The sequence below is a fragment of the Dipodomys ordii genome, unplaced genomic scaffold (genome assembly GCF_000151885.1).
Source record: "Dipodomys ordii isolate 6190 unplaced genomic scaffold, Dord_2.0 Scaffold6, whole genome shotgun sequence".
Classification (NCBI taxonomy): Eukaryota; Metazoa; Chordata; class Mammalia; order Rodentia; family Heteromyidae; genus Dipodomys; species Dipodomys ordii.
The window spans coordinates 13,603,354-13,625,636 of NW_012267222.1; the positions used below are offsets into that span (position 1 = coordinate 13,603,354).

Here is a 22,283-nt window from a genome sequence, read left to right on the forward strand (position 1 = left end):
CCACTTCCGGTTTTTTCTGCTTATGTGGCGCTGAGGAATCAAACCCAGGGCCTCAGGCATGCAAGGCAAGCGCTTACCACTGAGCCACCTTCCCAGCCCCTCCCTTCCTCCCTTCCTATTTTCTTAGCAAAATCCTAAGGCTTTGGGTCTTTCCTACATTTTTAAGAAATCCCTTGGATCAAACCCACAGGTCCTGGAAGAACTTGCTGCTTTCCTGCGGATTTTTGAAACGCCTCTAACGATTGGTCAATAACTTTTCTAGCCGAAAAAAATAACAGAGGATTCCATTGGCTCCCGGCGTCCAATGTTAGGCGGTTGCCATAGCGACGCGGAGGCGCTTCGGTGGGAGGCCGAGTCTGTGAGGTGGCGGTGACGGAAGAGGACGGGGCGCAGCGCGTGGGATGCCGGCTGGGATCTCTGCTCCCCGGGTGCGTGCAGAACCCCCGCGCCCAGCTGGGTGGGGGGTCCTTCCTGGGGTGTGCCTCAGTGTGCCCCACCGCCCGGTCAGTGGCCTCGGCCTTTGCGTGCTCCGCCGCGGGCGAGCGGCTGAGCCCAGCCCGGGGTTGCCTTGGCCCTCCGCAGCAAACGTACCTTGGGCCTCAGTGTTCCCAGCTGTAACATGAAAGCCTGAGACTGGAATTAGAGAGTCCTCAGCCAGTTGCTAGTTTTTGTGTGGTTTTTTTTGTTGTTGTTGTTGTTCTGTTTTCCAACTTCTGTGACACACTTTTTTTTTTGGCCTAAGAAAAATACAAAATGGAGGACTTTGGAAAGTGTAGAAAGTTCCTGGAAAGCTTGATAACGTTATACCCAAATCAATCAACACCTGTAGCCAAAGCTTCCTATGAGCCAGCTGCAGGAAAGTCCATGAGACTCTTAACTCCAATTAATCAGCAAAAAACTGGAAGTGGAGGTGAAGCTCAACTGGTAGAGCACTAGCCTGAGTGAAGGGACAGAGCCTAGGCCTTGAGTTCAAGCCCTCAAAACCCTCTCTCTTTCTCTTTCTCTCTCTTTCGTGTTCTTTCTCTTTCTCTCTCTCTCTCTCTCACACACACACACACACAGAGACTATATGAACTATGGGAAATCATCAAGGTAGAAAAAGCATGAGGTTTACTTTTAGTTGGTTCCAAGGGTTGGAATTAGAAGGGAGGAAAAAGAAAGAAGCAGCTCAGACACAGGAAGGGAATTTCTGGCTATTAGAACTGCCCAACAATGAACTGCAAATTTTCAAACTGTTCTGGGGAATTTTGTTTAAAAAAAAAAGGAAGAGGTGCTGTGGCTCAAGCGGTAGAGTGCTCGCCTTGAGCTGAAGAGCACAGGGACAGTACCCAAGCCCAGAGTTCAAGCCCCATGACCAAAAAAAAAAAAAAAAAAAGCCCATATCAAATATTTGCTTTGTAACTTTGAAAACTATTTTCAATATCCTCATATGAAAACAAAACAAAACAAAAAACCAAGCTGGAGTTGGGCACTGGTGGCTCACACCTGTAATCCTACTCAGGAGGCTGAGATATGAGGATTATGGTTCAAAGCCAGCCCGGGCCAGAAAGTCCAGGAGACTCTTATCTCCAATTAACCACCAGAAAACCGGAAGTGATGCTTTGGCTCAAGTGGTAGAGCACTAGCCTTGAGCTGAAGAGCTCAGGGACAGCACCCAGGCCCAGAGTTCAAGCCCCAGGACCAAAAAAACAAAAATAACAAAAAAAAACCACCCAAAACAAACAACAACAACAACAAAAACAGACTGGGAATGTGGCTTAGTGGTAGAGTGCTTGTCTAGCATGCATGAAGCTCTGGGCTCCATTCTTCTGTACCACAGAAACAAAAAAGCCAGAAGTGGCACTGTAGCTCAAATGGCAGAGTGCTAGCCTTGAGCAAAAGAAGCTCAGGGACAGTGCCCAGGTCCTGAGTTCAAGTCCCAGGACTGGCAAAAAAATAAATAAATTCAAGGACAGTTCAAGCCCCAGGATTGACACCAAAACAAAAAAGAGAAAGAAGGAAAAAGTGCTAATGTAAGACCCCTACAGTCAAAATAAATTAGAAAAAAAGTTTAAACTAGAGTTTGAAACTTTATAAAATAGCAAGAGAGAAGGACATTGTAGAAAATATATACATTGATAAAAGGAAGGAAGCAGTTACTTTTTGTCCAAAAATTAACATTAGATACCCATATGTAAGAGTTTTGATGTGCTAAAGTATTCTTTTCAACAAACAGTGCTAGAATAATTGAGTATACAAGGGTAATATAATGCACTTGAAGGGTTGGGGATTTAGCTCAGTGGAAGAACAGTTGCCTGGCGAGCGCAAGGCCCTGAGCTAGATCCTTAGCTCTAGGGGGCAGGGAACTATAAAAGACCATGAACTTGGGCTGGGAAGGTGGCTCAGTGGTAGAGTGCTTGCCTTGCATGCATGAGGCCCTGGGTTTGATTCCTCAGCGCCACATAAGCAGAAAAAGCCAAAAGTGGTGCTGTGGCTCAAGTGGTAGAGCATTAGCCTTGAGGTAAAGAGCTGAGAGACAGCGCCCAGGCCCAGAGTTCAGGCCCCACAATTGACAAAAAGAAAGAAAAAAGAAAAAGACTATGAACTTGACCCTTACCTCATTACCATATGCAATATTTAGCTCTAAAAAGAGTCTTGGCCTAAATGTAAGAGCTTAAAACTATAAAATTCTCAAAGAAAACAGGAGGTATATTTGTTAACTTAGTAACATCTTAGGACAATGTGTGTGTGTGTGTGTTTTGTTTTTTGTCAGTCATGGGGCTTGAACTCTGGGCTTGAGTGCTGTCCCTTAGCTCTTCAGCTTAAGGCTAGCACTCTACCATTTCAGCCACAGGGCCACTTCTGGTTTTCTGGTGTTTTATTGGAGATAAGAGTTTCTGGGCTGGATTTGAACTGTGATCCTCAGATCTCAGCCTCCTGAGTAATATATATATATATATATAAATATATATGTATGTATATATATACATATATATTTATATATATATATCATGTATGCAGAATGTGTTAAGAACTTTTACAACCCAACAATAATCCAACTGTTTAAAAAGTTCAGATTTGGAACTTTGGAGGTATGGCTCAAGTGTTAGAGCACCAGCCTTGAGTGAAAAAAGCCAAGTGAGAGTTCGAGGCCCAGAGTTCAAAGCTCCAGCACACACATAAATATTCAAATTTGAACATATTTTACCAAAGGGCATAACATAAATAAACCTGTGAAGGCATGTAAATTAAAGTGGCACAAGGAACCAGTATGCAGCCATTAGAATGTTTCAGTTAAGGTTTTAGATGCAGGTCACAGATGATGGCAGATGTGTGCATGGCAGCGGGATCGCCATGGTGACTGGACGCCCCCTGGTGGCTGCCAGATGTAAAGGCTGGGAGGGGAAAGACTGCAAAAGAACGCGGGAACTTATGGAGTGGCAGATAAACTCACCATGTTAATTGTGAAGGCGTTTAACACAACTGCAAATATTTGCCCAAACTTAATTGTCTACTTCACACCAGTGGATTTTACTGGATCTAAACTCTTCTGTGTGTGTGCCGACACTGGGACTTGAACTCAAGGTTTGTGTGCTGTCCCAGAGTTGATCTCTCTGTCTCTCTGTCTCTCTCTCCCTCTCTCCCTCTCTCCCTCTCTCCCTCCCTCTCTCTCACAACTGGTACTGTAGTGCTTGAACTAAGCTTCCTCTTCTGGATTTTTTGCTGGTTAGTTGGACATCAGGGTCTCTCAATTTTTTATTCTTGCCAGTCCTGGGGCTTAAATTGAGGGCCTGGGCACTGCCCCTGAGCTGCTTTTGCTCAAGGCTAGCACGCTACCACTTTGAATCATAGCTCCACCTACAACCTTTTCTCTGTGTGTGGTACTGAGGAATTGAACACAGGGCCTCATGCATGCTAGGCAAGCACTCTACCACTAAGCCACATCCCCAACGCAGTCTCTCAAGTTGTTCTCAGGTTGGTTTCAAACCTCAATTCTCAAATCACAGCCAGCTGAGTGGTTAGGATTATAGGCATGAGCCACAAATGGTGCGGGGGGTTGGGGGGAGAGAGGGGCACCCAGCTTTGCATTTCATAGAACAGAATCTAGAATATAAAATTGAACTTGGAAGCATCAGCTCCACTGCCTGCACGAGGTACTCTGAGCGTGAGCAGAGCTCCCCTGCTCCCACACAGCAGTGCTGTGTGATTGGTCCCTGGGTGTGGGTGCAGCAGTGGGTGGGTCTCAACTGCAGTCCCCCAAGATGGCTCATTCCCACCTGCAGAGTCCGTGGCCTCAGTGTGGCGTGGTGCTGGACCTCTCTGCGTTTTGCCCTTCCAGGTGTTGAGGAGGGCAGTTAGCAGAGGTTTTCTGGAAACCAAAGGGTCATGTGACGGAATGTCACTTGGCTAACATGGACACCACCACCGCACAGCAAGAGGATCAGCCTGCCAAACAACCGAGGCGTGTCTTACAGAAAGGTCTGGTGAACTCAAATCACACGTGTGCATGTTGTGTGTAATCACATGTGGAAGAAGAGTATCCCCGGCCTACATTCAGGAGTCAGTGGGAATGGAGTAAATCAGGGGAGGGAGAATGCCTGAGGATTGTCCCCCCAAAAAAATGGTTGAGGGGGGAATGGGAGCCTCTTTTAGACAACAGAAAAAGCAGACGTGTGATTTCCATGTATCTGGCAAGAATAGCAGTTGTGTGTGTGTGTGTGTGTGTGTGTGTGTGTGTGTGTAGCTACTGGGCTTGAACTCAGGGTCTGGGTGCTGTTCCTTAACTTTCCCCTTCAAGGCTGGCACTTTACCACTTGAGTGGGATTTCTTCTACCCCTCTCCATCTTCATGATGCTTGACTGACAGCTGAGGAAAGCGGGTACTGGCTCCGCCCTCTGCCTGCTCCTCCGGGCTGTCATCCTGAGACTGAAGGGGCTTCAGTGTGTTCACTGCTGCTAGACCGCAGGGGTGCGAGAGACAACCCCAGAACTTATTACAAGAAAAAGAAAAAGAAATGGGAGGGTGTTGGTTTTTTCTAATTGGGTTTCATGTTTATCACTTGTCAAAATGCAAGTTTCTCTTCTGTTTAAGGTTTTACTGCTGCGTATCCAACACAGTCTTCCATTCCTTCTAAAGTCCAATTTGCAGTACCTCCTGACACAGAGAAGAAAGGATTTAATGTGAAGGCAAAGAGATTTTATCACAAAAAGGTAAGGGCATTGTTCTTTTTGTCTGGATTGTAGCCTTGTGAGACAAGCTGTTCTGTCTCTCTACGAACAGTAGGGGGCAGTGGTGTCCCCAGGGATCCATGGCTGCCTCCAACTAAGTGCAGGGCAATACTGGAGTAGAACTCAGGCTCTGCATTTACTAGCATGGTGCTTAATGGATATTTCAGCCAAGGAGACCTAAGGTGTCAAAAACAGGGAATATTGTGTGTGTGTGTGTGTGTTTGTGTGTGTGTGTGTGTGTTTGTGTGTGTGTTTGTCTATATATTTAGGTTGGGTCTCTCTATGTGGCCAGGCTGGCCTCAAATACAAATTCTTCCTGCCTCAGTTTCCTAAATGCAGAAATTACAGACATATAAAGACATGCCCTGAGATTTAAAAAAATTCCTTCTATTTATCTACCTATGTATCTATGTATCTATCTGTCTATCTCTAATCTATCTAATGTTTATAGAATATAACAGTATAGTATATATTTTAAATATAAATATATATAATAAAAATATAAAGTTCTCCAATTCTATATGTATCAAGTAGAAAGTAATTCTTTCAGCACAAGAGGAAATTACCCAATTTTCTTCAAATAACACAAAGTAAAAAAGAACTAATACATTTAGAATTACCTTTATGATGAGGAAAAACTCTTGGAAAAACTTCCTTAAGCAATGTCTTATTACTCCTGTTTGCATTCTCTCCATCCATACCTCCTTGCTCAGATCTCTGCCGCTGCTCCCTTCTGATCTACAAGGGCCTTAGCCAGGCCTTAATTTAATTTGGCATCTCTGGGGTCTGACCTTCTCCTCTCTCACCAGCAGGGGGCAGAAGAAACTTGCCAGTGTCTTTAGAGTCTAAAATTTTCATCCTCCGTTTAAGGAAGTCCTGGAGAACAGCACTCCTTTGGAGCTGTGACTGCCTCAGTTACCTTTTGCTGACCCCTTCCACCTTGTCCAGGGGGCAAAGGGTCCTGAACACAGATGACAGATGAGGCATGATGTTGGCGCCTTGGCAGTTCCCCTCTACCCTTGGCCTGGAACCTGCCGGTGGGCAAGAATACACAACAGGAGGATGCTTTAAGTTACTTGAGCTTCTGTCTGGTGCTTTCCAGATCTAAGAAGCAAACACTAGAGAATATAGTGTAACACACACACACACACACACACACACACACACATACACACGATTTTTAAATCATTTGTAGGTTGATAAATATTTGTTCAGGCATTTCTCTTCTTTCTTTAGTCTTCCCTAGTTGAATTGGAAGCCTCTCCCCCATTTCCTCCCTGCTTCTTCATTTATCAATTTGATGCTAAGCTGCTTTCTACCTTCAGAGTCTCCGCAGCCCAGCTTCCAATCAAAAGAATGGCAGTCACCACTTACTGATGGATCCCCCCCCCGGCCCCCCCCACCCTGTGCCAAGCGTTTGTGGATTATACTATGCAAAGAGGAAGGGTTCATTGTCCAAATTTAACAGAAGAGGAAATGGAGGCTTAGGGGCGCTAAGTGGTCCACCCACTGTCACCTAACAGCAGGTTTGCCACATAAGAGACTCTAAATAAATCACTGCTGAATCAACATCGAAAGAATTAGACCTCAGCCCAGGCTTAGCTTTCTGTCAATCTTGTACTGTATCCACACCACGCCACACCTGCCTTTGTGACCCACAAAGCTACACCTTTGGTTGATGACAGCCAGCCCTGGCAAAACAGACCGAGTTCCATTCTGAAGACTCAGGTCCAGAAACTGAAAGTTGGCATTTAAAATACTAACATTTTCCCCTCCCCAAAGGAGCCAGGGTGGCACCCAGCCGTATCTACAGGCAGCATCAAATAGAGAAACTGTTCAGAAGTTTGATTCTAGCTTTTCAAATGTGGTTACATTCATTTAAAAATGAGAGAAGCCTCTAAGTATTTAAAAACGTTTTGTTTAAAAAACAAAAACACTCCTTTTCTCGGTTGTGGGGCCTGGGTGCTATCCCTGAACTCTTTAGCTCAAGGCGAGCGCTTTACCACTGGAGCCACAGCACCACTTCGGGTTTTCTAAGTGGTTTATTGGAGATAAGAGTTTCATGGGCTTTCTGCCCAGGCTGGCTTTGAACCTCGATCCTCAGATCTCAGCCTCCTGAGTAGCTAGGACTACAGGCATGAACCACTGGTGCCTGGTAACATTGTTTAAAGAGTGGAATTTCATGGAAGGGATGTTGGGACGCACAGATCCAAGTTCCCACTGTTTTATTCTCTCTGTAACTGGGAACCTTTAGGTCAGCCACGTGACTTTCCCGTGTGCCAGTTTGCTTATGTGAAACCTCAGGTTTGCATTATGTAATTTCTAAGGTCTCAAGTCATAAAGGCAGGAAAATGAGGCCTTGCTCCATGCTCTTATTTTTCCTGAGGGATATGAGCTTCAAGAAGTTAGAGCCACCACCTAGTGATTTCATAAGATAACACAAATTAGCAACAGCCTCTAGATCTCCTTACCGCCCTTCTGGAAGCCTGAGCCTCCAACAGCCTGCCCCTCAGTGACCCATGTGATCCCTGGGAACCTGTGCCCCTGAGACTCCCACTCACCTTCCCTGCTGGGCACCACAGGCCTTTCCAGATCTCAGCAATTTGGGCTGCTAGAAGGAAAACATCCTAAAAGTGTTTATATACATACATACATATATATAATTGTACATACAATAATTATATATAATTATTTACCAGTCTGTGGGCTACTTTACCTTCATGGTGAGGGACAGGGTACAGCCCTCAAGCCTGCTGGACATTTTCTCTCTACCTCCCAGATTCTGTCCCTGAGTTGTGGTCATGGATTCCTGGGCTGTGTGTAGCTCTAAGGACCTTGGCATATGGTGTCTTTGCATCTCTTTCCTCTTCTTCAAAATGGCAGTATCAGCCTAGCCAATGCTAGATAATTGCTAGACAATGCAAAGATCCTATAGTGCATTTGCTCCAACTCTGGTGGAGTAATCTGTTCTTCCCAAGTCCATGATACTAGAGTGAACATGAGCTATACTCCCTGTGTGTCCCCCACAGTTTTTGTTTTTTGTTTTTTTTCCCCAGACCTGGGGCTTGAACTCAGGGCCTGACACTGTTCCTGAGTTTCTTTTGCTCAAGGCTAGAACTGTACTGATTGAGCCAAAGCACCACTTCTGGCTTTTTCTGTTTATGTGATACTGAGGAATGGAACCTAGGGCTTCATGCTAGGCAAGCATTCTACCACTAAGCCACCTTCCCAGCCCTCCTCCACAGTTTTTTTTTTTTTTTTGTTATTGTTTGTTTTGGTTGGTCATGGGGCTTGAACTCTAGGACTGAGCTCTACCACTTGAGCCACAGCACCACTTCTGGTTTTCTGGTGGTTAATTGGAGATAAGAGTCTCACAGTCTTTCCTGCCCGGGCTGGCTTTGAACTGCAATCCTCAGATCTCAGCCGCCTGAGTAGCTAGGATTACAGGCGTGAGCCACTGATGCCTGGCTCCTCCAGAGTTTTGATACAGCTCCACCAGCCCCTTTATGAGCAGCTGAGAGGCTCTGCTCCCTGCCCCTGCCCCCAGCAGGGCTCTGGTGCACTGCGGGCGGTCCGTGGATGTCCGTGGAGCTGAATCTTCACCCACGTCTCACTTGGAGAGTGGAGAGTCTCATGGGGCTACTGAAGAAAGAAAGGGGGGACCCTGGGAAACAGTCTCACCGCTGCTCTCCCAGGTGAGCAGGCCTGCTTTGGATTCATGTTGCTGCTCCATCTGCTGAGCTGATTATACTTTGACCTAGAAAGGCCAACAGTGGGCAAAGACCAGGTCCCCGTTTGTCTCTGCCAGGGTCACAGGCTCCCCATTTCCCCCTTACGTCCTCTCCCTGGAAGTTCTGTCTCCCTCTCCCTCCGTCTCGGCCTCCTGTCCCTGGCTCAATCTCAGATGGTTGAACCCAAGGGCCCCTACAGGAGTCCTGAGGCCAGGAGGGCTGGAGCCTTGGGGGACATTGCCAGCCCTCCGGCCTGGTGGCTGGTACTCCCGTGACTTTAGGAAAGCTAGGTAGGGTTGAAGAAGTCACTGGGGCAGGTGGGTGCCTGCTCCTGACACCCTAAGACTAAAGCACAGGGCGGAGCTCGTTCATAGGAAAGAAAACGCTTCCATGAATCAGTGATTTGATACACACGAAAGGACTGACAACCACGTTTCTGAATCAGGGCAAAAACGAGAGTGTCTGAAGCTGAGCCTGGCTCCAGGCTGCACTCTGTGAAATCTCCCCTAGCCCGTGGGGGATCTGGGGGTGAGGTGGTCAACCTCTTCTCCCCTTTTTGTGCCATTTCTGGGGCTTGAACTCAGTGCCTAGGTGCTATCCTTTAGTTTTTTTTTTTCACTCAAGGCTGGTGCTTTACCACTTCAGCCACAGCCTCACTTCCAGATTTTGGGGTGAGTCATTGGAGATAAGAATTTCACAAGGGCTGGGAAGGTGGCTCAGTGGTAGAGTGCTTGCCTCGCATGCATGAGGCCCTGGGTTCAATTCCTCAGCACCACAGAAGCAGAAAAAGCCAGAAGTGGCGCTGTGGCTCAAGTGGTAGAGCACTAGCCTTGAGCTGAAGAGCTGAGGGACAGCGCCCAGGCCCAGAGTTCAAGCCCCACCACCGGCCAAAAAAAAAAAAAAAGAATTTCATAAAGCCTAGCACCAGTGGCTCACACCTGTAATCCTAGCTACTCAGGAGGCTGAGATCTGAGGACTGCAGTTCAAAGCCAGCTGGGGCAGGATACTCCGTGAGACTCTTATCTCCAGATAACTGGAAAACTGGAAGTGGTGCTGTGTGCCCAAGCAGTAGAGCACTTGCCTTGAGCTGAAGAGCTGAGGGACAGTGCCCAAGCCCAGAGTTCAATCAAGCGCCACGACCAACCAAAAAAAAAAAAAAAAAATTCACAGAGTTTCCTATCTGGGCTGGTTTCAAATCTCCATGCTCAGATCTGAGCTTCCTGAGTAGCTAGGATTACAGGTGAGCCCCTGGCACCTGGTCAAGGCCCTTCCCCCTCTCTTCTTACCTCTTCCAGCCTGTGAGATTGGGTGGCTGTGGGTCATTCTTCCACTCTTGGGCCCATGCAGAGGCTGCCCACCCGGGACCCAAATCCTTTTGATGAGTTCTCAGAGTGCACTTGATCCAAATGGAGCCAGGTTGTACACACCTGGCCGGGGGAGGTGGTGGGGGGTGGGAAGGGGGGGGTCACCCCTTTCTCTGGCTCATTTTGAAGGTCTTTGCCTATGTGGAGAGGTGGGTGCATTCCTGGCTCCATGAGGCTGTTGGAGGCAATGCAGTGAGTATGAGCAGGATGGCAGTGGTCACCCGGCTTCGTATGCATCTGTTCATGTAATGGAGGCTGGGAGGCCAGTGGAGGCGGCAGGCCCCACTGGGATTCCATGGATCCCACTTGAGCTGGTCACCAGCTCTAATCCATAATCCATATGACTTCTCTGCTTCCCCTCCCCCGCCCCACCTCCATTTTGGTGTTATTTGATCCTTACCATCTGAGGTGATCTCAGCCAAGACATCCCAACCTGGATCCTTGACCTCTGGGATGTTCTTTGAGAGGCGTAAACTCACCCCTGCCGCTAGTCATATGACGCTCACCGTGTGAGTTGTTATCCCTCCAGAGAAAAGTCTTCCCCACGCTTCTCCAAGCTGCAGGAGCAGGGCTGAGTTGTCCACAGTGGGATTTAACTCCTGGATTAAGTTAGATTAACTACTGGATCTGTGCCTCCTTGTCTCTTGAAGTAGAATAAGCCTTTCAAATACCCACTTGGGTATTTCATGAGGTTAACCAGCTCCTGCTCCCAGCTGTAGCTTTGGCTAATGGCCAATGGTAGGTGACCACTAGCAAAACTTATTTCCAGCAGTTCCTTCGCATGCTGCCTGCTGCAGCCTAAGGAGCCCTCTTTGGATATGCATGAAGAGCCACAGGCGGTACTTCCTTCCTGCAGGCTTCGTGGTGACAGGCCTCTCGGCCTGTTTGCTTCAGACTTGGGCCAGCTCACAGTGTGGCAGTTAAAATACGGTGGGGGCCCAGTGGGGTTGTTGGATTTAGCAAATTAAAAAAAAAAAGTACATGAGGTTCATTTGAATTAGAATTCCAGCCAGATAGAAACTATTTTAGCCTAAGTATGTCCCAAATATATCACAGGATATATTTGTGGTTCATCTGCTATTCTAATGTAACTGGGAAAGGTCCCGAGCATTATCCTAGGCATCCACGTGCCCAGAAATTCCTGGGAGCCAATGGCAGGCTTGAGAGTGTGGGGACAGATCAAAGGCTTAGAGATCTAGGTCTTCTCTGCCCATGGCTCACACCTCAAAGAGGCACATGTACCGTGCCTATGGCAATCATCCCTAAACTTAGGGACTAAGGAAGCTCAGCGATATTCCAGGGGCCCACACATTGGATTTACAAGCAAAGAAACTGAGGCCCCAACAGAATTCCTGATTCATAACCTAGTGAGATATTTTTTTTTCTTTCATCCTATATGATCTCATCTGTTAGTTTGGTTCTGTGGTTAGGAGTAGGCCCTGGGGCCAGGTGTGGTGGTACACGCCTGTAATTCCAGCTAGGTAGGAGGATGAGGGCTCTGAGACCAGCCTGGGCAAAAAGCTGGAGACCTTATCTGAGAAACAAACAAAAAGTAAAAAAGGTTGGGATAAGGTTCAAGTGGCAGAGCACTTGCTTTTCAAGCTCCAGGCCCTGAGTTCAATCCCTAATAACACTTGAATGGATGGATGGATGGATGGATGAATCAATCAATCAATTAATGAATAATATTAGACTTTGTAGTCAGACTGCCTGACCTTTACTAGTGGAATGACCTTGGATCTTCTCATCTCTAAAACAAATTGTCCTAGGCATAGAGCCTGGGAAAGAGTGGGCACACAGAAAGCACCGCTTGCAGGCTCACACCTGTAATCCTAGCTGCTCAGGAGACTGAGATCTGGAAGATTATGGTTTGAGACTAGTCTGGGCAGAAAAGTCCATGAGACTTGTATCTTCAATTAACTAACAAAAAGCAGGGCTTGGAGGTATGGCCCAAGTGGTAGAGCACCAGCAATAAGCAAAAAAACTGAGCGAGCACAGGGCTCTGAGTTCAAACCTCAGTATTAACCAAAAAAAAAAAAAAAAGGAGGGAAGGAAAAGGAAGAGAGGGAAGGAGGGAGGAAGGAAGGTCCTTTTCTCCCATGGATCTTCACATCAGCACCCATAACACCAGGGTCCTGGCTCTAGTGGGCCTTCCTGCTGGCCATCCCAGGTCCCTGGAAGGCAGCTTCTGCCCACCAGCGACTGTGATCACCCACAGCACAGGACCCAGCTCTCCTGATCCCACCCACCAGAATGGTGATCTGCCCCAGCCAGAATGGAAAGTTCTGGAAGGCACTGGCGATGGCCCAAGCTTGCTTTCTGCCCCTAAAGAAGCCAGTAGGAGCGGTAGAGACAAGATGCGCTTAGGTGACAGATTGGAGTCAACCAGGGCTAGAGCCAGGCTTCCTGAATGCAAAGCCAAGGTTCACCGCTTCTAGCTCGTGGGGGTGGGGGTAGGCGCTAGTTCTGGGCCTCAGTTTCCTTTAAGTGGTAACACCCCCACAGCCCAGGGCTTGGTTCTGCCTGCTTACAGCAGTAGGATGGGGAACAGACTGGTCGGCCCTAAACTGAGGGTGGCAGTTCCTTCCTCGCTGGGTGATGGCCCAAACAAGACAAGTTTTCACAGGCTTGGCCTGGCACCAAGGTGGGCCCGTGAGCTCTGGCAGCCCTGAAGAACCCTCATTATTTCATGACACTTTTGACCAACCTCCGTCGCCAATGTCCCCCTGGGAACTACCAAGGAAGATGGGGTGGGTGTCCAGTGTACTGCGGCAGCACATGCTGCTCCGCGAGCAGCTCCTGCCGGCCCCGCCTAGCGCAGCGTCAGGCTCACCGAGCACGCAGGCCCGTGGGCCGGCCCCATTTGGATGAAGGTTGTTATTTCATTTTGCTTTATAAACAGAAACACTCCCTTGCAGTCTCTGTGGCCAAGAAGGAAGCTGAGTCAGGTGGGGTGTGGTTAATACACTGATCCGTCACCCTTCCCTTCCCCAGGGCTCGGCTGGCCCAAAGCCGGCCACGCTGGTGTGCATGGCAGCCACACTTTTTAATGCTCATTTTCCTAATGACACAAATAAACAACAGTGTTCTGGTATGTGGGACAGTGTAGTGGAAAGAGCCAGGGCTTTCCTTGGCAGCTCTGGGCCTGGGGAGGAATTCCGGCTCCACCATCTGGTGGGAAGCGGCGCTGTCAGCTCTGGCGGCATGACAGATGCCTGTCTGAGCCGAGGGATTTCAGACTTAGTGTGAAGCACGCTGGAACTGCATACATGCCTGACGCCTCCTTCTCTTCCCGTCCAGGATGACAGCCCGGGTCCTGGGTTCTACAATGTCATCCACCAGTCTCCTGTCTCCAACAGCGTCTCGCTGTCCAAGAAAGGCACATGCGCTTTTCCTTCCATGGTGAGAGCCCTCCTCTGGAGTAAGGTGGTAGTTTCCTCCATAGTCATAGGTTGGCCATCTGGGCCATTCTCTCCCGGGGTCTGTGTGGTCCTGATGAAGACCCAGTCCCCATCTCAGATCTCACATAGGTAAACAGGGCCCTGTGGTGCTAAGCTGTATTATCGTACTCCCCCGCCCCCCCGCCCCGTGATGCCCAAGAGCAGCTCAGGGATATTCAGACCCTGCCATCCAAACCCCGGTGTGACCACCCAGCTTACCAGGCCAGCAAGATGGTCTTCTCCCATGTGTGGCACCAAAATGATTTGTTTTTCTAGTTCTGAGACTTGAACTCTGGATCTGGGCATGTCCTTGAGGGTTTTTTTGGTTTGTTTGTTTAGTTTTGGTTTTTTGCTTAAGGCTAGCACACTACCACTTGAGTTACAGCTCCAGGGGGTTTTTTTGCTTGGTTAATTGGAGATAAGAGTTTCATGGATTTTTCTGCCTGGGCTGGCTTCAAACCATGATCCTCAGATCTCAGCCTCCTGGGTAGCTAGGATTATAGGTACGAGCCATGACACCAAGCTCCACAATGATTTTTATACTTGTGTAAAGTAATTGGGTTACACAAGTGATTGAGAAGAAGGAAGTGAAAAGTAGGCTTTGCACCTGAATTATTCCCTGTGGGGGCTTTGCTCCCTGATGGTGCTAGTAATTAGATAGCTACAGGAAGAGGTGACCCTGGCCCTGGCTTTGTGTGTGTGTGCACGCACGTGTGCACATTCATGTGCAAGATTAGAACCCAGGGCTTCCAGCATGCTCGGCAAAAACTGTCCCAGTGAGCCACAGCCTCAGCCTGGTAGTCCTTTTCTTGACAGGGAAAAGAGCCAAACTAAGGAAGAAAAGAGAGAAAGAAGGCAAAGCCAGACTCAAACAGTCACAAAGCATAGGTGCCTCCTTGTCTCTTTAAGTAGAATAAGCCTTTCAAATAGATTTATTACGATGCCTGACATAGAAATTCACACACGTGCACGCGCATGTGTATATACACACATACACGCACACATGCGCATGCACATATTTTTGTTCCAGTACCAAGGCTTTAACTCAGGACCTTGAGCTTCCACTTGGCATTTCCATTCAAGGCTGGTACTCTTCCACTTGAGCCACACCTCCTCTCCTGGCTTTTGCTGGTTACTTGGAGGTAAGAATCTCCTGGATTTGTCAATCTAATCTGTCTTCAAACTGTGATCTTCCTATCTCAGCCTCCTGAGTAGCTAGGATTACAGGCGTGAACCACTAGCACCTGGTTGAAATTGAAATTGTAAAACTACACAAATGAACTATTTAACGTACACTGAGTGTAGCTGCTCTGTATTGGATGCTGACTTGGGCAGAGTCGTATTCAAGGTCAAACAGGGCTTGCAGTTCACCCAAGGTTGCATGTGCCCCAAGCAAGTTCACAGGGCAGACAGGCCTCCAGCCAACTTTCTGCCCCCGCCCCTCACCTCTCGCTAGAGAAAAACACCCAGAAGCAATCTGGGAAAAGAAGTGTTTCCCAGTGCGGGCCTAGGAGGAGAGACTCAAGCTGTGGCCCTGAGTCAGCGGTGGCGGCTCACTGTGCCCCGGCGCACGTCCCCCTCCGTTCTGGTTGCCTCATAAAAGCGGAGACTCCCTGGAGGCACTCCGCAAACCGCAGTGAGTCAAACACTCTGTGAAACTGCAAAACATGATAAACATGACAGCCTGGCCCAGTGGCAGCGCGGCTCCTCTGCCCGGTGACAGGGAGCCGTTGGAGGGAGCCGCACGGTCCCTGTCCTGCCAGGCTTTACCTGCAGCCACTTTGCAAGTTCCAAGGCTGGGCCATTTGGGGAAAAGGGACTCAAGAGGAGACTGGAGTACAATTGAGGCTAATCAGGCCCTTTAGGCCTTTAGAAAAAGAAAAATTCAGCCAGGCGCCAGTGGCTCACACCTGTAAGCCTAGCTGCTCAGGAGAGTGAGATCTGAGGATCACAGTTCAAAGTCAGCTCTAGACTCTTCTCACTGGATAACCATGTACAGTGGTATATACCTGTCAACCCACTTCCGAGGGGCGTTATGATCAGGAGGGCTGTGATTCCAAGCCAGCTAGCGCAAAAAAACGTTTGAGAGTCTAACTGAAAAGAAGGCAGGCATGGTGGTACAGGCCTGTCATTCCAACTCAGGACCCCTAGGGGGAGGGCAGTCCAGGTGAGTGCCTGGCGAAAGGTGAGACCCTATCTCAGAATAACCCGTACCAAAGAAGGGCTAGCAGCATGGCTTAATGGTAGGGTGCCTGCCTAGCAAGTATGAAACCCTGAGTTCAAATAAAAAAATATTAGAACCATCTGGCTGGGAAGGTGGCTCAGTGGTAGAGCGCTTGCCTTGAGCTGAAGAGCTGAGGGACAGCACCCTGGCCCAGAGTTCAGGCCCTACAACTGGACCCCCCCCCAAAAATATATATATATATTAGAACCAACTTCAGAAGAAGGGAGCCCCTGAGCTGCCCTCCCTCCTATAGCTCTGGAACTTCACTGAATTTCTTACATCACTGGACAGAGGCCTGAAGTGGTTGGTCCGATCTGGTAGGAGATGCCCACATCTGGCCTATTTCCTTTCTGACCCGGAAGAAAATGCCATTCTCCACGCCTTTCCTAGTGACTTTCACGTTTAGCACCTTCTCCATGTCCACATCCTATTGTCTCAGAGAATTAAAGCACCAGAGAGAAATCCCGATGGTCAGAGGGCTATGGTTACAGGGTGAGGCTGACCAAGAAACTCAGAGGCCCTATAAATCTCCGAAACTTCCTCATGGCTGTCAGTAGAGCTACACCCAGCCTTTTGAGAGGACCTGTCATCTCTCTAAGCCCAAATGATAGAAAGCACCTCGTGAATATAACTTCCAGATCCTTCCTCTGGGATTTTTCACAGGACTCCCTGGGAGGAGGCCGAGGGAGGCAGGTGGGTGGGGACTTGGGAGGCCCTCCTCCATGTCCGTGGTGGCAGGCGTGGGCCTGGAGACGTTCACACCAGCCAGAAAGAGGTTCATAAATGCCCGTGTGTGGCCAGGCTGGAGACCACAGGTTTGGCAGGCACACCAGGGTGGGGTGTGTGGGTGAGTGAGTGTGGCTTTGGCTGTCTTCTGAAACGAATCCTATTACAGCATCTGATGTAACTGCTATGACTGGGGAATTTTGTTAAACATTTTCCCCCCCAAATAAATAATTCTTTTTTTTTTTTTTGCCGGTTGTGGGGGCCTGAACTCTGGGCCTGGGTGCTGTCCCTTGGCTCTTCAGCTCAAGGCTAGCTCTCTACCACTTGAGCCACAGTGCCACTTCCGGCTTTTTCTCCTTATGTGGTGCTGAGGAATCGAACCCAGGGCCTCAGGCATGCAAGACAAGCGCTCTACCACTGAGCCACCTTCCCATCCCAATAAATAATTCTTTTAAGGCAAAAAAAAAAAAAAAGTCACAGTTGGCATTTGGGACTCACACCTGTAATCCTAGCTACTCAGGAGGCTGAGATCTGGAGGATCTAGATTTGAAGCCCACTAGGACAGAAAGGTCATGAGATTTGAATCTCCAATTAACTACCAAACAAGCCAAAAGTTGGAGGTATGCCTCAAGTGGTAGAGCACTAGCCTTGAGTGTAAAAGTGAACTAGAGCCCTAGTGCTGGTGCGCACGCGCGCGCATGCACACACACACACACACACACACACACACACACACACACACGTACACCCACAACTTTCATGATGGAAAAAGGTTTCTGTGGTCCAGGGCCGTGCCTCTGCCCTGTTACCACTGCAGGGTGGAGGCAAGCTGCCTGGCTGAGAGAGTTGCCAATACCACTTTACCTGCAAAAGCTCAGTTTCCTCATCTGAAAAGCAGAGTTCCTTATAACACCCACCACACGGGGTGGCCATGAAAACCAAACGCAGCAAAAGCACTTGGAAAACAGTTGGTCAAAAGAGCAAAGGCAAGGCACCTACCAGCGTGGGAACAAATCCTGGCCATGAGAAGGAGGCCAGGTTGGGACTGGAACCCAGGTTGGGCCCAGGTTGGGCCCAGGCTGAGGACACTCCTCTGCGGTGAGCCCTCACCCACCATATACCCTCCCCCCACCCCCATGGGTGTCCATAGAGCAGGCCCAGAACCATCGCCACAGAGCACAGAGTGGAGTGGGGTGAGGGACCAGTGCCCTCTCTCAGCCCCCCACCTCCCGGTGTTCATCTCGTTCCTGATCCCTGTCCAGGGTGATGTTCCCAAGCTTGAAGTCCCAGGCTGTGATGGGGTGATGGGACATTTTCTTGTGCTTTCTCCGACTCCAGTGCCAGCCACACTCTCTGTGGGCGAGGTGATGTTATCAACGCCAGTTTCAATGGCTTTTGTCCCCATTCACCTGGCAAACATTGATTCTGTTTGTCTTTTACCTGAACATAGTTTAGCATGGTGTTGGTTGTGTTGAAATGGCATACTCATTGTATGGTTTCATGGAAATGGTCGTGGGGGGGGTGCGGTGGCCAGAGTGCACTGGGCAGCCCCAGGCCTTTAAGATGTTCTGAGGGTTGCTCTGAGAGGCAAGGCAAGAGGGTTCCCTCAGAAGAGGGCTTGGGTTGAGAGATCAGGGTCGGGGTGAAAGTCTAAATTATTCACTTACTTGGGCACCAGTGGCTTACACCTGTAATCCTAGCTACTCAGGGCTGAGATCTAAGGACCATGGTTCAAAGCCAGCCCAGGCAGAAAAGTCCCGTGAGACTCTTTATCTCCAATTAACCACTCAAAAACCAGAAGTGGAGCTGTGGCTTAAAGTGGTAGAGCACTAGCCTTGTGCAAAACAGCTCAAGGACAGCACCCAGGCCTTGCGGTCAAGCCCCACAACTGCCCAAAACAAAACAAAACAAGAGCTCAGGGACAGAGCCCAGGCCATGAGTTCAAGCCCCACAACCATCACCACCACCAATAACAAAATTCCCTTGAATAAATTACCCAGCAGCCGCAAGGTCAGGCGTAATTGGGTGGAAATGCATTAATTGCAAAATTATTTCAGAAGCAGAATAACATGAAGGAGTTTACACAAGTCAAAGTAGGCCTGAACTTTCAGAGGTCCATCTATCTTCATGATGCGCTCAGCCTCACCTTTCAGAGAGTTCCCGAGGTCCTGGTGTGGGGCCTACCTCTCAGCTGACTCTGCACCCCTAACACAGCCTCCTTTGCTTTCCCCCTCCAGTGTGCCAGGCTGAAGACCATTATTTCTAAGTATCCTGCAGCAAATGCGTACACCCTCCCGTCAGAGTTTGTATCGAAGAAAGACTTCAGCACTTCTTGCTCTAGCATGTTCCAACTGCCAAGCTTCATGAAAGCGCTCAAATTTGAAACTCCTGCACCAAACTACTATAATGTAAGAACAGCGTATGCCTGCTGCATGAATCAATGCATGAGTATAGTTGACTGGAAGCAGGGAAGGGGTTGGGGGCAGGAACAGCTTCTGAATGTAGCGGGGCAGGCAGCGAGGATCACTGCCTACTTAATGGTGCCTAAGGCCAGGAGAGAATCTTGAAGGGAATCTCAGAACCCAGAGAGAAAAGAGGCCAGCGGAGAGCAGCAGGAAGCCCAGTGCCCTGGGTAGCGCTCAGGGCAAGCTCTCCTGTCCTAGCCCTGCTCAGCTTTCTCATCTGTAACAGTGGGACAGTGCTCCACATCTTACCTGCAGACATTGCTCCTTATTAGTTTTGTGTCTATATGTATGTGTGTGTGTGTATGTGTGTACATGTACGTGCATGTGTGTGCACCATTAATAGGGCTTGAACTCAGGGCCTGGGTGCTGTCCCTGAGTCTTTTCACTCATGGCTAGTGCTGTATCATCACTTGAGCCATAGCCCCACTTCTGGATTTGGGGCAGTTAATTGGAGATAAGAGTTTCATGGATTTCTTGCTCAGGCTGGCTTTGAATCTAGATACTCAGATCTCAGTCTCCTGAGTAGCTGGGATTACAGGCGGAAGCCACTGGTACCTAGCTCTTTTCCTCTGTTTTGTAATATTTCTGACTACAAAGACTGCCCACTTTGTCTGATTGACTAAATCAACTATAAAGTGCTCGAAGCACGTAACTGCCGGCCAGGCCAGTGCTGCAGTAGAAGCAGAATTGGAGCTAGCTATGTCATTTAAATTTTTCTAGAAGTCACACTTAAAAGCAAAAATGAGGTCCAGGCATACTGCACACACAGATAATCCAGGCACCATGAGGTCTGAGACAGGAGGATTGAGAGGCTAGCCAGGGCTAAGTGGTGAGACCCAGGCTGGAAGTTTAAACCAGAACAAAACAGAAAATAAAGAGGAGGGGGTGAAATGGATTTCCAGTGTTTATTTAGTCCACTAGATCTAAAATACCATCATTGATCAGTTATTTTAGGAAGATTCTTATAGTCTTTGAATCAGTGCATATTTTGTACATAGTGCACATCTTAATTTTTTTTTTTTTTGTTGGTCATGGGGCTTGAACTCTGGGCTTGGGCACTGTCCCTCAGCTCTTCAACTCAAGGCTAACGCTCTACCACTTGAGCCACAGGATCTCTTCCGGTTTTCTGGTGGTTTATTGGAGATAAGAGTTTCATGGAGTTTCCTGCCTGGGCTGGCTTTGAACCTCGATCCTAAGATCTCAGCCTCCTGAGTAGCTAGGATTACAGGCGTGAGCCACCGACACCCGGCTTGTACATCTTAATTTTGAACAGTAATATTTCCAGGGGTGAAAGCCACAGGCAGTTGGTGACACTCCTTGGCAGGGTGGATCTACGAGGTCCTCCTGGGGTAATGAGAGCCTGAAGATAATGATGGCGATGGTGGTGGTGTTGGTGGTGTCGGTGGTGATAGTGATGGTGGTGATGGTAGGGATGGTGATAATGGTGATGTGATGATTATGCTTCAGGTGACAATAGTGATGATGGTGAGAGTGATGGTGAGAGTGATGATGATGGTGATGATTGGTAGTGATAATCTTGGCGATGGTAATGGTGGCGAAATGATGGTGATGGTGACGATCGTGGTGATGTTGTTGATGGTGGTGATCATGGTGGCAATGGTGATGATAATGGTGGTGATGATGGTGATGGTGATGATGATAATAGTGATATGCTTCTCAGGAATCAGGCGCTGGTTTATTCATCACCCTTAATACCCTCAAGCATCCATGGCGTGGACTCTGATTCCCGCTCTCATGGGAGAGGAGGCGTGGCCTCACACGGCCAGCTGGGTGGCGTCATTTGCCTTGGTGGTCGGGTGGGAAGCTGGGGGAGGGGTCACGCTGACCTGGCCCTGTGGACCACTGGCAGATCTGCTTAGACAAAAGCCAGTGAAGGAGCAAACCAACGGCGGTCAGCTCTGAAGGAGACAAACCTTCGAAGCCCGAGACAGCTCATGTAGGGGCACCAGAGGTTGGCAGTACCATGCCCTTGGTGGGCAGAGAAGCCTCAGAGGCTGAGACCCAATGACTGAGGAAAAAGTGGAAGGACTCGCATGTGCAAAGGTCCTGGGACAACAAGGAGCTTAGCTCAGAAGAAAATAGGGCTGGAGTATAAGGCGGTAGGAGAAGGGTAGGCCAGGCAGGCCTGTTCCTGAAGACCCTAGGGAAGGAGATGGAGCTGTGTCCTTGGTGGAAGTGGGCGTGAGGTACCTTACTTTCAAAAAACAGCTCCTGGGCTTAGTTGTGGTGGCTCCTGCCTGCAATCCTAGCTACTCAGGAAGCTGAGATTTGAGGAGCGAGGTCCGAAGCCAGCCCAGGCAGACAAGTCTGTGAGACTCTTATCTCCAAGTAACTACCAAAAAGCCAGAAGTGGAGGTGTGGCTCAAGTGGTAGAGCACCAGACTTGAGCGGAAAAAGCCAAGTGGAAGGTCAGGGCCCTGTGTTCACGCCCCATTGCTGGCACACCGATTATAAGGGGAATGATGGAAGCCTGGGTTTTGATCAGGCTCAGGGAGCTCAGCAAAGAGGCTGTCCACGGGACAGTGTGGCCCGAGAAAGCAGTAATGGAGATGCAGGGCCGCTGCACCTCTGCCATTTGAGGGTCCCCGGGAGATAAACAGGCAGGAAGGGTGCCACCCACCCTCCCCCAGTCCTGTGTGCTCTGTAGGGCATCCCTGGTGTCCAGCAGTGGTCCCTGGGTGCTGCCAGCCAGGGAGAGATGCCTTACCCTGTAGAAATGGCCACTGTCCAAGTCAGAGTTTTGTGCTGCTGAGCTTGGCACCAATGGCTTACCCTTGTAATCCTACCAACTCTGAAGGCTGAGATCTGGAGGATCATGTTTTGAGGTCAGCCTGGGCAAAAAAAAAGTCTGTGAGACTCCCATCTTTGATTAAAAACAAAACTAAACAAAACCCAGGCTGGAGGCATGGCCCAAGTAGTAGGACATCAGCCAAACAACAAAGTGAAGCAAGCTGGAGGCCCTGAATTCAAACCCAGTACTGCTAGAAAGAAGGAAAGAGAGAGAGAAGCTGGGCACTGGTGGTTCACGCCTGTAATCCTAGCTACTCAGGAGGCTGAGATCTGAGGATCACAGTTCAAAGCCAGCCCAGGCAGGAATGTCGGTGA

At 49.0% G+C, this 22,283-nt stretch overlaps 1 protein-coding gene across 1 annotated transcript in view; it reads left to right on the plus strand.

The window, feature by feature from the left end:
• Positions 1–4,391: 4,391 nt before the first annotated feature.
• The window catches only part of Stpg1 (sperm-tail PG-rich repeat containing 1), a 34,431-nt gene continuing 16,539 nt past the window's right edge, over positions 4,392–22,283 (plus strand). Inside the window, exons 1-4 of the mRNA XM_013033761.1 lie at positions 4,392–4,458; positions 5,071–5,189; positions 13,603–13,704; positions 18,930–19,100. Of these exons, the coding sequence (XP_012889215.1) occupies positions 4,392–4,458; positions 5,071–5,189; positions 13,603–13,704; positions 18,930–19,100 (459 nt within the window). The remainder of the gene's footprint in view (positions 4,459–5,070; positions 5,190–13,602; positions 13,705–18,929; positions 19,101–22,283) is intronic.